The following is a 14929-nucleotide window of genomic DNA, read 5'->3' on the forward strand; positions in this document are numbered from 1 at the left end:
CAGCTCTCCACTTTCGGTCTGGCACCACTCAGGCACCAGCGGGCTTAGAGTTCTAGCGAGTTCTAGCCTTCTCACTTCCACTCACGGCCCTGTCTCACTACGCTTGGCCACTTGTGGGAGCTCTTGCGACTCCACTTTGGGGCTCTTTTCCCCTCCACTGCAGCTCTCTCAGGGTCGAGGTATCGATAAACCCACGGCAATCCGTAAGCAGCTGAGCGACGCCGGCAATGGATCACTGATCGACTCTTCGAATGGCTTGCGGGCCGGAAGGAGGTGACTGGGCGATTCTTATCAGATAAGGAAGGACTCTGAAAGTTCCTGAGGGCACAATCTGTCGCAATCTGTGGACCCTGTTGCGATGATGCAGGCCGGTGCTACACTCAGTCAGATGGACTCGTCTGATGGGTTGAGGTGTCAGATCGAATACGCCAGCGATCATGTTATGCTAGGTTTGAACGTGAGACAGTGCTATCATCCTTGTGATCAACCGACATCTCTTCATTGATGAGCTAATAAGTCCACAACTAATTTACCGTTCTACATGTGCGTCTAGCATGTATACAGATCCCGAGTAGTTGAGGAACCCGCTACGTGAGCACCTTTCGGAGATATCGCTGGAAGGCTCGGGCGTTCTGCGCTCTTTTACTTGACCTCGTGTCGCCAACAGCCCTTGAAAATTCGATGGACAAATCAAACAAGTCACGAGAAGCAACGCAATGTCTTAGCTTTACTTTCCGACATACTCCCCATTCTCGACTCCGTGCCCGCATTCAAAGCGGATGAAGAACAACAATGCAACTAGGAACCAAACCCGCGCTTTCAGTCTTACATCAAACTTCTCCGTCCGCCCTCCTCCTGCTTAAACTCTTGGCTGAGGGGGGTTTATTAGCACGGCTGGTCAGTTCCAGGCCTGGTCCGCACCTGTCCAGGGAACTTACAGCTGCCTCTCGAGGCGGTCGAGTTGTTGCCGATTTTGCTGTATTTGATCTTGCAGCTGGGATTTCGTCGCTGTATTATGTGCTGGTATTTCCTCGTCTGCACGGACTGGGTCACGGCGAGCAGTATCCCGGCTAAGTGGTCGGGGGTGCAGCGGTTAGCTTTGCCCGAACACATGAATTGGAGTCACTTGGAATGACGTCATCCGGGGCACTCCAGACTCCCCCCCTCCTTCCGCAACGAGAGTGTATCCGGGGGCGCGGAGACAAATATCGGGTACTGAACGTACTCGGCCAAGAACCCACGAGGCTTCGAGGTTTGCATTTGGCCTTCCTTGCGGGCGGGGACTGCGATGGAGAACGTCCGCACCAGAGACGATGGTCCGCGTGTGGTACGAAGCAGGCGACGCGATGTGACGACGAGTTGTCTTGACATTTGCATACCGGCACGATTATCGAGAAACCTCGGATGTTAAACTGCTCTATTCGTTACAAGCATACATTGATTGCTATGTGATGACAGCATACCCCTTGAGAAACGCTGAGTTATATACTACAACCCTCGAATGCCCGTGCAGTCATGTGACCGTCTGCCCGGGCCAAATGCGGCCAGAGTGGCGACCCCGGGGATGCCTCAGCAGCGAATCTGGAGATTTCTACACCGCGGATGAGACTTCTCCGTGTTTATCGCCACCGCCAGTTATCGCCCTGATCGTCTGCCTCCCAACATCTGGTCTTGCGGCACATCCACATTAAGGGAAGACGACCACGGACCTTGCACCTCGCCCAATGCTCAGGTATGGCGAACGACGCTGGGAGATACGCTGGATCGGTGGGTTGGCCACGTGAATGAGGTCATCACATGGGGGCGATGGATTTGTTTTTGTGGTCAAGATGGTTCTGTGGTTGGGTTGTGTTCGAGATGCATCTAAATACCGGTAATGCCGGATGTTGGGCGCCACAGATGCGAACGATTCTACGGGCAGGTCAACGTCACTCCCGGTCGCCTTTCTGAGAACCATGAGCCCAACGAAGATCAAAAGAAAAGGGTTTGGATTCCAAACACAGAATAAGATTGGGCGAAGCGAAATCCACTACTCTATCATATCACATAACGGAAGCCCTTCTGCAGCCTCCTGGCGGCCGCAACGTCGATCCCCTCCACCTCGGCCGTCCGCTGCAACCGGTCCAGATCCTGGTCCGTCAACACCGCATCCTCATCCTCCAGCCGCGCCAGCCGCTTATTCAAGAACCGCAGATGGAAGTACATGAACACCGCCATAATCCCGCCCAGCGCCTGCATCCCCACGCACACCCCCATCGCCAACCGGTAGTACGGCGCGTCCTGCTGGCGATACGTGAAGGCCGTCCAGATGCTGGCGGAGTTGCCGATCGAGTTGATGAACGCGTACGCGGCAGCGCGCTTGGCCGGCGGACGGGGGATGGCGTTCGCGATCCACGAGTACAGGGTGCCGTTCTGCGCGAAGACAAAGTTCATCAAGAACATGGAGAAGTAGCGGGGGCCGAAGCTCTCGGTCGTCATGAAGATGATGAACCCGACCATGGTGACGGGGATCGGGTACATGAAGAACCAGAAGCGGCTGCCGAAGCGGTCGGACAGGTAGGAGTGGAAGAGACTGTAGAAGACCATGAAGATGTAAGGGGGCGCGACCAGCAGCAGCGAGATGATCTTGTTGTACCCCAGGGTCTCGGCCAAGGTGGGGAAGTAGTACTGGAACCCGGCGCCGGCCGTAATGCACATGTAGGCGACGGCGAGGACGTAGGTCTTGATGTCGGTGAAGGCGAGCTTGAGGCCCTTCAGTTGCGACATGCCGCCGCCTTCGTCGATGTCGGCCTCCGCGGCTTCTATGGCCAGCCGGCGGTTCGCAACGTGTTTCATCTCTGGGGATAGCAGCTTCCAGGTCTCGGGGAAGTCCGGCAGGACGAGGCAGATGGCGAGGCCGATGGCAACGGTGATGCTGCCTTCGATGATGTAGAGCCATTGCCAGGCGGCCAGGCCGCGATGGCCCTCAAGGCCCTCGAGGATGCCCGCGGCGATGAGGTTGCCGAAGGCGCCACTGACCAGCGAGCCCGAGTAGAAGATGCTCATCCGGAATGCCAGTTCGTTCTTTGTGTACCATTTGGACAGGTAGAACAAAATCCCCGCGAAGAAGGGGGCCTCGACCAACCCCAGGATAAAGCGGCAGGCGACGATCCCGCCGTAACTTGTCACTTGGCTGGTCAAGGCGGAAACAAGCCCCCACGCCGTGGTGAAAAAGCCCAGATAGATCGATGGGCGGCCCATATAGTTGAGGAGCAGGTTGGAAGGAACCTGCATGAGGATGTATGCCACAAAGAGGATCGACAGGCCGACCTGGTACTGGGAGTCATTGAGGGAGAGGTCTTGCTCGAGGCCTTGGAGCTTGGCTGCGGCGTAGTTGTTGCTGCTGCTGTTAGCTTGGTCTCGTACAATGAAAACTGCAATTGACATACCGATCGATGTAGTTCATGAGATAGACGAGGATAACCAGGGGCATAATCAGGCTGTCAATGCGTCGTCGGAGCTTTTTCTCTAAGACCTTCTCCCCCTCTGTCAACTGGGCCATCTGGACGACCTCCTCGTGAGAGACGTCAATCTTTTCGCCCATGGCTTCATGGTCGGTCATGTATTTTTCGGCCATGATTGAGGGAAACGATGGCCACTGTACGATGAACAAGGGGAAATGGGTTGAGAGAAAGTTTGTCAGATGCTCGACTTGAAATCGGATTCCAGCCAGCTATATATTGCCCTCATGAAGAGGCAAGCAGCATGATCACAGCGTAGAAAGTGTGGGGGGGAGAACGGAGTGGGGGTTGGTGTGTTTGAGTTTAAAGCCCGCCTAGTCCAAGTAGAGGCGGGGAAGCTTTCATTCCTCATTGCGGGGGATTGTCTGGGGTAACGGGGTTTGCCCCCCCCCCACTTGGTACTTGCTGTCGGAGACTGTCCGACAGCGTCCTCCCTATTCTGCCCATCCCCATTTGTAGGCTCTGCTTGGCACACGGAATAACCTGTCTTTTCCATCATGCGTGATGATGGTGAAACTTGGGAAGCCACCATTTAGCCAAAATCGCCTCGTCCACTGAGAGCAGGCTGCACACGCTAAGGTGACTCTGGATCGTCGCATCCTGCCTACATCAGGCGATCATGCAACCCTGTTGAGGCCTCGGTTCGCATCATCTCCGACCTTGCTTTGCAGAAGATGCTCCGATGTTTGACCGATGGTAGCTGCGGCAGATGCAGCAGAAGTGAGCCATCTCACTTGCTTGGCGGCCCTCATTGTGTAGATGACAACCACCTTTGCAACCGTACCACGATACTACTGCGAGACCCCTGAGCATACCACGCTGGCGTTCTTTCTGTGGGTTCTGTTTAGGCCAGCAACCCATGCGCTCGGAGGATTTATTGATGTGCGGGTAGTATTTTTGCAGGACATGGTAGGCACTTGTGGTCCCATACATGCGAAGGACCTGCTTTGGAGTGATCGGCGCAGATATAACAAATCAGCCATGTGGCTGAACACGTAGTCGCCGTCTAGTTGAAGTCGAAAGCGAAGACCCACGCCTGTTGGTCGAATCTCGTTAGTTTCTGTGCAGATATGGTCGGGGAATGCGGCGGTCAAACTGAACTTATTACTAGCATGCACCAATCCCGGAAGAGAGACTTATCACGGTTGTTCAAGCGCCACTTACGGCAACTATACCCCGACTTTTGTGATCAGGTAGGAGCTCGACAGAGGAGAAGGCCGCTAATCGTAGTTATCACCACTGGTTCGGTGGGAGATTTGCAACTCATTGGCTAAAGTAGATACAGCAAAATTTGTTAATATGAGAAGACAAGGATGAACCGTAGTTGTTGAGCTGGATCATGCATTCTAGGTAGGTATAACAAGCTCATAAGTCATGGCATGGTTCGGAGTTCTGCACGAGTTCGAGGCGGGCAAAGATATATTTATATCCCAGGTCTTGCGGTTGATGAATAAAGTGTGTTCTTGAGGTACGCGATCAAATTAAATCATTATGCAAATACTTATGACGTGGAAAGAGCGGCCAAGGCTCATGAACTTGGACTGTGTCAGTGTCACTCAAAAGTCGACAGTTGGACTGTCCCAAACCATCTAGTTGATGTTGATCTGCTGAGGGGACAGAAAGTTACTAGTTCCTGAGGCATCCAGCCTGGTGCCTGGCTTGTCACGCTAGCCTTTTCAAGCCAACCCACCAAGAATTCCTTCAATCTCAGCGGCAAGCAACAACAACACACACACTGCATCCACCCAATCTGTCTTGTCTCTTGCAATCTTCCTGCGCTAATCGTGTTTCTGGAATGCAGATTAGTCTCAAGCTAACGCCATGGTTCCTCGAATTGCTACGAGATAACCTTTCCGCCATCCACGCAGTCTCGAAACCTACCAAACCACGGATTCAGAGTGGCAAAACACGCTACCGACCGTGAGCCCACCCGAAACCAAGCCGGTCCAAGCCCACTTTGCCAGCCCGCCATCGCCTCAGGCCCGGCTTGCTATTGGTCTCGTGGAGCCACGGGGCGCGCTGGTGCCGATGTAAGCGAAAGGGAAAGAGAGGGGACAAATCTCGGACATGTTCGTCCAGATCTTGTTGGTGTCAAGCGTGCCGTACCGTTCGTTGGCTCTCTGCCCCCGAAAGCTCGACCTTTGCCCTCACCCGAGCAGTAGAGTCATTACTCCAATAGGTGCTAGACCGCGATGGTCAACCACGACTCGCAGGCTGTTCTGGTCCCCAGCCAGTACCGTCCCAAGCCTGTCATCTCCTCAAATCAGCTTGCGCGTCAATTGCGGTCCTGTAAGGTCTGCCGGTTCCGCAAGGTCAAGGTGCGTCCCGATCCGATTCTTCTTGCTGGTGATGCCCCATATTGCATTCTAGTCGGGAAGCCAAATTATTGGATGGAAATATCCCCCAGCTCCAGAGGGAGCCACTCGACGGGGGATTCGTGGTGATTCCGATGTACCCCTGGGGCCCGATCTCCACGCAGGCTCGCTTGGCTCTAATACTTGATGGTCATAGTGCGATCGCGTTAAACCCTGTCATGCATGCTGTGCTCATGGATACCCTTCCAAGTGCACTTACGACACCGGCCCCGAAGATAGCCTCCAGCCGATAAGCCAGGCGGATGAGATCCGTAACCTCCGAAATGAGATCCGTCAGCTGACGGCTCAACTCAATGCCCGTGGTACGTTGACCCATACCTGAAAGAGCATCAGCATAGTTTGACCACTTTTGACGTGTGCTGACTCGATGTCTGGTGTGTCTACCAGATCAACGGAACCGGAACCGACGCCGCCTAGCGCAGCTGCAAGGCTTGGTTGATACGATTCGTTCGGCCCCATCAGAAGTCGTCGATGGTATCATCAGCAGTATACGGACAACAAATCGGGTTGTTACGCATGGCTCGGGAATTGCTTCCGGGGAGCGGACAGAAGGTGGGTCATAACTTTGGGGTACGGGGACGATGACTCTGGGGCCCAGGAGCTGACATGTGCCCTCGGACTTGGCAGAAAATGCTATAGTAGCAATCCAGCGCTCTAGGCCGGGTGAAAGTGATGAGGAAGCGGAAGATAATTTGTACTTGCCGGCAGGCCAGCGTGATGGCAGTCGAAGTGCATCCGAGGACAGCGAGGATTCGAGTTACGGTTCGATCTGTCAAATGAACACGACAAAACCGATGCTCGAGGTGTTCATTGAACGCTTCGTGGATGCATTCAGCCCAGAAGTTGATGCTAAAGCGGGCCACGCAGGTGCATTGCGACGCGCTGCTGAAATTCGCATGTTTTCGCCAATCTTGATGGATGCGTTCCAGTCCGTGTCGGTTGCTTTCTTCGGCCGGTCCGTTCAGAACAAGGAGGTTGAGGCTGCGGGTTTCAGCCTCTATCCACGGGTACTTCGCAGCTTGCAGCAAGCGTTGCAAGACCCTGAACGTAGCAAGGCTGAGTCGACGTTGGTAACGGTCATCCTTTTGATGGCGTTTGAGGTATGCTTCGCAGGATCCTCTTTGTCTTTAAAGTTCAACGAGTAACATTTTTGCAGAGTGTGGAGCGTACTACTCAGGTTTCCCTGATTGCTCACGTCAACGGTGCACTACGATTGATTGAACATCGGGGTCCGGAAAATCATGTTCACGGTGTGGAGCATTTACTGTATACAGAGCTCCGACCTTACTGGGTATGTATCCGATCCCTCCACTGTATAGGAAAACCCCCACGTACTCATTCAGTGAGCAGGTATCTGCGGCTCTCGTCAGCCGTACCCCATCTTTTCTTGCTCAAGAAGACTGGATTAATCTGCCGTGGTCAGCGAAAACCACCAAAAAAGATATATTACATTATCTCATGGACCTTGCTGTCGAAATCCCAGCACTACTGTCTCAATTCGATGATCTCCAAGCCATCCTCAGCTCGCAAATGGCGAGTGCACATGAAATCAAGGTCAAACAGGCAACCCTGTGGAACGGTGTTGCAGACTTGACCGGGCGCTTCCGCCGGTGGAAAATCGAGTGGGTCGACCACTATCCCGACGGACCGCCTCAAGAGGTCGAGGCACTACCAAACGACGAGTTTCCAGTGTTTCAATGTCGAGATCTTCGCACTGGTGCCATCATCACGCCGACAAAGTTTGCCTATCCGGACCTCCGCCTGGCCCAGACAATGTGTCTCTACTACACTACGCGATTGATACTGTCAACAGCGGATTGCCGACCGACAGATCGCGTCGGCCCTGCCGAGCAGTATGCCCTGGGGTGCGGTATCTGCCGAACCCTGGAATGGTACATCTTGACTGCCCCGGGTAACATGATCAATCGCCTCGCCTTCCCAGTCCGCGTAGCTTGGGAGGTCTTTCCGGACGGTGGCCCAGAGCGCCTTTTCATGTATAATGTGCTCAAGTTGGTTGAGAAACGGCATTCACTTGGACTCTGGGGTAGTGGAATGTCCGAACTTTCTCCCCGGGCTGGCTCCCCTCCGGGCCCTTGAGTGGAAAACCCAAATATGCAGTCGTGGGTCGCTGGACGATAGCGGCTGCACTGTATGAGAGACACTGGGGGAGTCTCACGACTTGATGATTTCGACCAAATGCAACACATTTTACGAGCGAGCTTTTTGTAACCTTGATGTATCGATATAACTATGACTTTTGAGCTTTCCGAGAGAAGTGCAGCACATTTGTGCTTGAAGTTGCATATTCAATTAAAAGGAATGTGCCTGATTTCCGCCACTATGTTAATCGATCACGTTCTCAACTCGAGGCACAGGAGCGAGCAATCATGCTCTGGCCAAAGGGAGTCCACCCAGAGGTTGGATGATTTTGTCTGGCCATGCAGACTTTGGAGATATCACCAATCTTAACGTCTGGAACTGCTTGGATCCTTTCGAGTTCCCCCATGCAGGAAAGTCTGGCAATTTCCTCCTATGTCTTGTTTAGAAAGGGGTTGATGCCTCGACTTCACGCTCCAGGAGCATTTTTGTATGATGCCGGGGATCCGACAAGTGAGCCTGACAATATGAAGCATCCTCTCAGTCTTCTAATCCCTTGCAAACCCATCCCAGCCTGAGAATGAACATGAATAGCCGTTGGTAACTTGAGCGGGAGACAAGCTAGCATGCTTGAAATGGAAGGTGTCGGGACAGATTTCGTCAGCATTCGAACTTAAGCTGATTCAGGTGACCGAATCATCGCCAGGGGCGAGAGGAATTTCGACAGCCACATGGAGATAGACAGCCGTGTAGGGCAATTTATACGGAATACGGAAATCCCGAGTACTTTAACTGCGACAGTTGTCCACAATAATATCGGAGCCTAAGGTATTTCAAAGTGCTGATGGATCAAGCTTAATGCTTTTAATGTTTCAGATTAAAACGAGCTTGTCGGCTGAAGTGGGAGGAGTTAGGGCAGTTGGTGGAGTCGACGATGGCGCCGGACTCCACCTGCCCCTGAAACAAGCCCTTAGTCGGCGCCTTATGATTCTTGCAGAGTGGCATTTGTTCTTTTAAAAGGCCGGCGATCGGTGCCTACTTTGGACCTTGATTCTATCCTCTCATTCAGTCTTTCATTCACAGCTCTGCTTGCAGTCATTCTTTCTTCGCGGCCGGTTCGCTTCATTCACTCTCGTTCTTCAATTCAAATCGCTTTCATCGATCACCATGCGCTCTGTCTACGCTGCTGCTCCCTTGGCTCTTGCCCTCCGCGCTGCGGCTGTCACTGAGGATTCCTGGTACTTCGGTAACGGGTTCTACACTGGCCCTCCTTCCAACAGCGCTCACATCACCAAGGCTACTTGGTCGGTTATCGCCCCCAGCGTCCCGCAGAACACCACCGTTGAGAACACCAACGACGAGGTCTGGGTCTCGCTCTGGATCGGCCTCCAGGCGACTGCCGGTGACGATAGCTCCTACCTGTACCAGCCTCTGTTCAACTGGTCGCCCGACCAGGAGTCCCAGTACGTATACCTTTTTTTCCGACATGACAAGCAAGAAGACGTGTCCGCTAATTGTGACCAGGGGCTGCCCTGCTACCGCCGAGGAGTGGTGTGTCGCCGCCAGCACCTACACTCCCAGTGAGTCTTGAGCTTGTTGGATTGACAAGGCCTAGAGACGATGTGCTAATCAATGCTGCAGGTGGTCAACTCGGCCAAGCCTATGTGACCGTTCCCCAGGATAGTCAGGTCGACTTTGAGGGTTAGTCACATGTTCACCTCTGTCCAAAGCCCATCGAGACTAACAACGATGACGTGCAATAGTCACCGTTTCCGATAGCAAAGTCACGCAGGTCGTCAGCATTGACGGCAAGGTCGTTTCGAAGGAGACTGACAGTAAGCATCCGGCCTTCTCGATTCCACATACCACACACACCGCATCCCACGTACTTACTTGAACACCTCCCCAGAGCTCGACAGCAACCTGCTGTACCTCTACTCCGGAGATGAGTGCTACACTGGCTCCGGCACCTGCGGTACTCAGCCCGCCTACAGTAAGTTTCCCTCTACGCCGCACAGCGTTTTACTATCATGACGCCGGTGACGAATTCATCTGACTCGAATACAGGCTGGAACAACATCACCATCCACCTGAGCGAGGCCGATTCCAAGTTCGGCGAGACCCTGTACCTGTACAGCGGCTCGAGCTCCAATGGCTTCACCACCTCCGACAGTGGCAAGACTTGGCACACGGATGCCATCAAGATCTCCACCGACACCTTCGCGGTGCTCGACTAGATGGAGATCGCTCTGCAGGCTGCGACGAGCACGGGCGATTTGTGATTTCTGAGGGGTCTTGTGTGGCGGTACGGCTCTGCCTGGACACCATACTATTCGGACCTTTATTTGTGGATAGCTTCAACATAATTGGCACATACATGCACATATTGTATTCTACTCGAGTATCGGTATTACATCAATTACCGGCTTCATAATGCCGACTTTAGTCTGTTGCATGCTGAGAATTATGAGATAGTTTTGGTAGATGATGAAACCGAGATATTAGTCGCTAAACCATGATATTAAGACACGCGGTAGACGCACGACTAGTCCAGTCACCTTATGCAGGTTTTTCTAGAGTAAATATCTGATATGTACACCGGTTGAAAGATTCATGCGTGATTAAGCTCTTGAGCTCCAGGCCTAGTAGTCGAGGGTTTGTTTGATCGCATCGTATATCCCTGCGACAAGGTCAGTAGCGGACAGGATATCGGAAAAGAGAGGCGAGAAACACTCACTGGTGACGTCGGGAATGATGAACTTCTCGTAGATCAACCCGGTATGCGTACTCCAGCCGCCCACCCGCTTGACGGGGGCCTCCAAGCGCAGAAAGGCGCGCTCCTGGATGGTCGCCGCGACCTCCGCGCCCACCCCGTAGTTGACCATGCTCTCGTGCACCACGACCGCGCGACCGGTCTTCCTGACACTGTCCAGCACCGTCTGCCGGTCCCAGGGGTAGATCGTGCGCAGGTCAACCAGCTCGATGCTGGCGCCCAGCGCCCGCTCCGCCGCCTCGATCGCCGCGGAGCACAGGTACAGCGGCTGCCCGTAGGAGACGATGGTGAGGTCGTTGCCGGGCTTGACCACCTCGGCCTCGCTGAGCGGGATGGTGTAGTACTCGTTCGGCACGTGCTCCACCGCCGCCCGATACAGCACTTTCGGCTCCATGAAGAGCACCGGGTTGTGGTGCTCGAAGATCGCCGACAGCAGCAGCCCCTTCGCCTGGGCCGGCGACCGCGGCATCACCACTTGGATGCCGGGGATATGCGCGAACAGTGCTTCGGGGGATTGGGAATGGTACCTAACCAGCCCGCCCAAAACGATCAGCACCTTCGCCCCCCCTCAAAAGTCAAGGTATTTATGGCAGAGAAACACTCACAAAGCCCCATGCCCCACGGCACCGCACGGCATCCGAATCACCAACCCGCCGATATCCACCCCCGTCGCCCCCTCCCGGTACCGGAACTTGGCCGCCTCGTTGACGATCTGGTCGAAGGCGGGGAAGACGTAATCCGCGAACTGGATCTCGGCCACGGGTTTCATCCCCTGCGCGGCGGCGCCGATGGCGAACCCCACGATGCCTTGCTCCGTCAGCGGCGTGTTGAAGACCCGCTCGGACCCGAATTCGGTTTGCAGGTCCATCGAGCACCGGAACACGCCGCCGAAGGCCACGTCCTCCCCGAAGAGCATGACTTGGTCGGAGGTCGCGAGGGCGGTGCGCAGGGCGGAGTTGATGGCCTGGTAGAGATTCATGGATTTCGAGGAGGTCGAGGCGGGCAGGTCGAGGTGGTCGGGCAGGGTGGAGGCTGTGTGGTGGAGGAGAGGGGAGGATTTGTAGTCGATGGAGAGGTTGAGGCGTGAGGCAGGGGAGGCGGCGGCGGTGGAATATGTTCTTCGTGCCCGGATTTGAGGGTGAAAGAGTCGGGAGGATATGCGTCGAGATGCCATGGTTGTAGTAGGTATAAAGTAGAAGGGGATGATAGATGGATGGATTGGTGATGGTGATTTGGGTAGTATAGAGAGGGTATCGGGGAGGAGGATGGGCTAGGTGGGGGAGTCTTTCTGTTTTCTCTCTTTCTTGTTTTCTCCCCTCCCAGGGGTGATCGATAATTTGCGAAGATTCAGGTTTTAAAGCTGGGGAAGAAAGAGAGAGAGAGAGAGTTTCTCTCCTGTCGGTTTCTCCCCTTCAATGCGTTCATGCGGGGAATGTTACCCCAGTTCCCCCGCGGATAACCGCCCTTCGCCGCCTTATCGCCCTATCGCCTTGTCGCCTGAGGGGGGAGACTTTGGTGCCTTTATGCCTTTATGCCTTGGTGCCTTAGTGCCTGGCTCGGTCAGCGGTCGGCACTGCCAGTGGCTTCTTTCGATTACAGGACGAGGCATGATGGATGGAACTGCTTAACAACACACTCATCCATCCTTCTCTTTGTCCTACGTGAGCATCAAACGTTTCATTTCCTTGAGCTTCATATTCACGAATCTGTAAAAATCGAAAGCTCAACAGAACAGATCATGCCGCCCACCGGTCAGCTCTTTCCGATGGAGACAGACACTCTTCTGAAGCTATTAGTCGTCGATCATCTCCTGTCAACTCCGCCTCAAGCTGTTTGATATCACAGCTCGCCATTCTCTACCAGCATCTCTATGCTGAAGTAGGTGATCAAGTCAGCCAAGACACAAAACTTCGCATTCTCTCACTCCATATATACATAAGCAAGGGTATCGTGTATAACGGGCTCAACTAATATTTACAAAAAAATCAAGAAATACCTTTTAAATAGCCATGGCGCCCATAACTGTTGCTCGCTGACATCGATCGAATTGATCGACCCCTCAGACTGATTGCCGATCCGTGTCAGTATCGCTGAAAGCCACCATCTGGTACTCGGAAGACCGATAGCGCCAGCGACGGAGTCTGGGATCCAGGCCGCAGCACCTGCAGAACCCAAGGAACAGGCCAACCCCGCTCATCACGAACGCGATGCCCAAGATCCAATAATGCATGTTGAGCAGCCGTTCCATGGCACTGCCTCGCTGCCTCTGCAGTAGCTCCGTGACGTCCAGGACATTGCCATTGGCGTCAAGGGCTGCCAAGCGAAACAGAGGACTATCCAAGTCCTCCGGAATGTCGATTTCGGTTTCGAACCCAGTTTTCTCATATTGTGCCATCACCTTGAAAGCAGCATCTTCAAGCTCGCCTGAGAGCCAGGTCTCTAGTTGCCATGCGGCAACCTCTGTCGCTCCGTTCCAGCTGACGTAGATCCGATTACCGATCACCTCGGCATCCGGAGCAGTTTGCGGCCTTCCAACCCAGTCGCCTTTAAATACCCGGTATGATACGGCGCGACCGAATCCAAAGAACACCGAGGCACCGAAGTGGACATTGCACAGTACTTGCCCGTCGGAACTGAACTCGGTAAAAGCGGCATTATGGCCCCAGCCCACCAAGGCACGGCCATCGTTGTCCAGGAGTTGCAAATTGCCCTGCGACACGGCTTTCATCTGCTGAGGATGATAGTACGCAGCCAGAAGGGTCGCTTCGCGGGCGTCAACATCCAAATACATCATCATGCCATGGCTTTCCTCGTCGGGGTCTTTCGTCGAGTGCGCTGCATTGTTGAAAAGGGTGAGTGTGTTGTTGGGGTGCCAGCGCGCATCATGTTGCCAGGCAAAGTTGGTCGCCTCCCCGTTTGATAGGTCGCGGAATTCGTTCAGTTTGCCCCCAAGCGTCCACAGAACCACGCCGCTGTTCTTATCGATGCAGCTGACAGTGTGGGTGTGTCGTGCCGATACGATGTAATTCCCATTGTCATCCTTTTCGACACTATTGATGTGGTAATAGTCAAAGGCAGATGATCGGGCGGTCCCGGTGGTTCCCAATTTTTCATAGGTGCTGTTGATCGGGTAATGCTTGGATGCACGCCATTCAAAGAGCAGTTCGCCCGTCGCGATATCGATTTCCTGGAATACCCCGTCATGTATCCATCCCAGTTCAGGGCCTCCGACCGAAGTCAAATCAGCAAGCACAGGGTCATAAATTGTGACAAGAGCAGTCCCCTGAGGCGTGATGTGGAACTCATGAAGGTCACCGCCGTAACTTCCGACCGGGGTGATCACGTATCGCTGAGTGTATGTGGAATCCAACTGTGGCAGGTCAACCCATTGGACAATCGGAATGCTATTTGAAGCCACCCACCATGTACCATGCTCCATAGCCTCTACCCTCGATTTCGTCGCCTTCCCAATATGTGAGGTAGTCAGCGCCTTGATACCGCTGGACCCGAAAGTCCTGCGTTATCTCCCAGTTGTGTTTCATCCAAATCAGTTCCCCTCTGGAATCGAGGATCATGGGCCCCGGCTGAGCAACCGAGTCCCCTCTAGGGGCCAGGAATGTGAATCGCGAATCGCATCCTGAGCCTTGTTCCGAGATTTGCAGCGCTGGAGATTCATAGTCGAATGAGACATAGTCCTGGGACGGCCCAAAACCATAGAGCCCCAGATCGTACCAGCTCAAATCGGTCCTGAGATGCAGCCTTCGCAGCTGTGGCACGGCGAAGACGTAGAAAAGGTACAGCAGACTAAGGAGAGCCCCTATCGTGGCCACGTGTAGGCCAGAAAACCTGGACCGCAAGCGATGAACACATGACAGACTGCGAGTCCCCGAGGACATTGGAACATCGCGGTGAGAGATAAAGATCCAAAAGCGCAGAGAAAGGGGAAAGGAGAGACGAGAAGAGCTGGCCGTGCTTCTGGTTTTAAGAATCGCAATTGGAGACTGGGGATATTTCGGAACCGGCCAACAAGCCACGAACTCCTGTGAACACCTCTTGCTTAGCTTTGATCGTCATCGCGGCTAAATCAACAACAGCCAGGCGTTATTGTACGTGTCATTTGTCGAACTTCAATAATGGGGCCGGCTTGCGAGACCCGATAATGGCATGGAGGAGGGGGGGAGGGG

At 54.0% G+C, this 14929-nt stretch overlaps 6 protein-coding genes across 6 annotated transcripts; 2 read left to right on the top strand and 4 right to left on the bottom strand.

The window, feature by feature from the left end:
* Positions 1 to 562: 562 nt before the first annotated feature.
* On the bottom strand, positions 563 to 1437 carry BO72DRAFT_453837 (uncharacterized protein). The gene is made up of 2 exons (XM_040946078.1): positions 1226 to 1437; positions 563 to 1070 (listed from the first exon to the last, which is right to left on the bottom strand). The coding sequence occupies exons 1-2, from the start codon at positions 1369 to 1371 to the stop codon at positions 935 to 937; spliced, it is 282 nt and encodes a 93-aa protein (XP_040795307.1). The 5' UTR covers positions 1372 to 1437; the 3' UTR covers positions 563 to 934.
* Positions 1438 to 2037: 600 nt separating this feature from the next.
* Positions 2038 to 3985, bottom strand: BO72DRAFT_453840 (MFS general substrate transporter; the record flags this gene model as incomplete). Its single annotated transcript, XM_040946079.1, has 2 exons — positions 3429 to 3985; positions 2038 to 3379 (listed from the first exon to the last, which is right to left on the bottom strand). The coding sequence occupies exons 1-2, from the start codon at positions 3614 to 3616 to the stop codon at positions 2038 to 2040; spliced, it is 1530 nt and encodes a 509-aa protein (XP_040795308.1). The 5' UTR covers positions 3617 to 3985.
* Positions 3986 to 5692: 1707 nt separating this feature from the next.
* Positions 5693 to 7972, top strand: BO72DRAFT_392371 (Zn(II)2Cys6 transcription factor; the record flags this gene model as incomplete). Its single annotated transcript, XM_040941899.1, has 6 exons — positions 5693 to 5818; positions 6012 to 6177; positions 6263 to 6427; positions 6503 to 6975; positions 7032 to 7166; positions 7226 to 7972. The coding sequence occupies 6 exons, from the start codon at positions 5693 to 5695 to the stop codon at positions 7970 to 7972; spliced, it is 1812 nt and encodes a 603-aa protein (XP_040795309.1).
* Positions 7973 to 9139: 1167 nt separating this feature from the next.
* On the top strand, positions 9140 to 10209 carry BO72DRAFT_502087 (uncharacterized protein; the record flags this gene model as incomplete). Its single annotated transcript, XM_040949028.1, has 6 exons — positions 9140 to 9435; positions 9497 to 9552; positions 9614 to 9673; positions 9736 to 9807; positions 9882 to 9965; positions 10040 to 10209. 6 exons carry the CDS (start codon positions 9140 to 9142, stop codon positions 10207 to 10209), a joined length of 738 nt encoding a protein of 245 aa, XP_040795310.1.
* Positions 10210 to 10479: 270 nt separating this feature from the next.
* BO72DRAFT_442406 (alpha-ketoacid dehydrogenase subunit beta) lies at positions 10480 to 12109 on the bottom strand. Its single transcript, XM_040943505.1, has 3 exons — positions 11351 to 12109; positions 10710 to 11272; positions 10480 to 10652 (listed from the first exon to the last, which is right to left on the bottom strand). The coding sequence occupies exons 1-3, from the start codon at positions 11917 to 11919 to the stop codon at positions 10615 to 10617; spliced, it is 1170 nt and encodes a 389-aa protein (XP_040795311.1). The 5' UTR covers positions 11920 to 12109; the 3' UTR covers positions 10480 to 10614.
* A 584-nt stretch (positions 12110 to 12693) lies between these two features.
* On the bottom strand, positions 12694 to 14735 carry BO72DRAFT_20200 (arylsulfotransferase family protein). Its single transcript, XM_040939604.1, has 2 exons — positions 14168 to 14735; positions 12694 to 14115 (listed from the first exon to the last, which is right to left on the bottom strand). Exons 1-2 carry the CDS (start codon positions 14639 to 14641, stop codon positions 12805 to 12807), a joined length of 1785 nt encoding a protein of 594 aa, XP_040795312.1. The 5' UTR covers positions 14642 to 14735; the 3' UTR covers positions 12694 to 12804.
* Positions 14736 to 14929: the final 194 nt, after the last annotated feature.

This window comes from Aspergillus fijiensis, assembly GCF_003184825.1.
Source record: "Aspergillus fijiensis CBS 313.89 unplaced genomic scaffold BO72scaffold_107, whole genome shotgun sequence".
Lineage (NCBI taxonomy): Eukaryota > Fungi > Ascomycota > Eurotiomycetes > Eurotiales > Aspergillaceae > Aspergillus > Aspergillus fijiensis.

Excerpts from the sequence above, each read along its gene's own strand:
- BO72DRAFT_453837 (XM_040946078.1), bottom strand. The coding sequence starts at position 1,371 with ATGTCAAGACAACTCGTCGTCACATCGCGTCGCCTGCTTCGTACCACA. Across the intron at positions 1,071-1,225 it reads CCTCGTGGGTTCTTGGCCGA|CCGGGATACTGCTCGCCGTG; the intron begins GTACGTTCAGTA and ends CCGACCACTTAG.
- BO72DRAFT_442406 (XM_040943505.1), bottom strand. The coding sequence starts at position 11,919 with ATGGCATCTCGACGCATATCCTCCCGACTCTTTCACCCTCAAATCCGG. Across the intron at positions 11,273-11,350 it reads GCCGTGGGGCATGGGGCTTT|GTACCATTCCCAATCCCCCG; the intron begins GTGAGTGTTTCT and ends CGGGCTGGTTAG. Across the intron at positions 10,653-10,709 it reads CATCATTCCCGACGTCACCA|GGATATACGATGCGATCAAA; the intron begins GTGAGTGTTTCT and ends ACCTTGTCGCAG.
- BO72DRAFT_20200 (XM_040939604.1), bottom strand. The coding sequence starts at position 14,641 with ATGTCCTCGGGGACTCGCAGTCTGTCATGTGTTCATCGCTTGCGGTCC. Across the intron at positions 14,116-14,167 it reads GCTATGGAGCATGGTACATG|TTGGATTCCACATACACTCA; the intron begins GTGGGTGGCTTC and ends GACCTGCCACAG.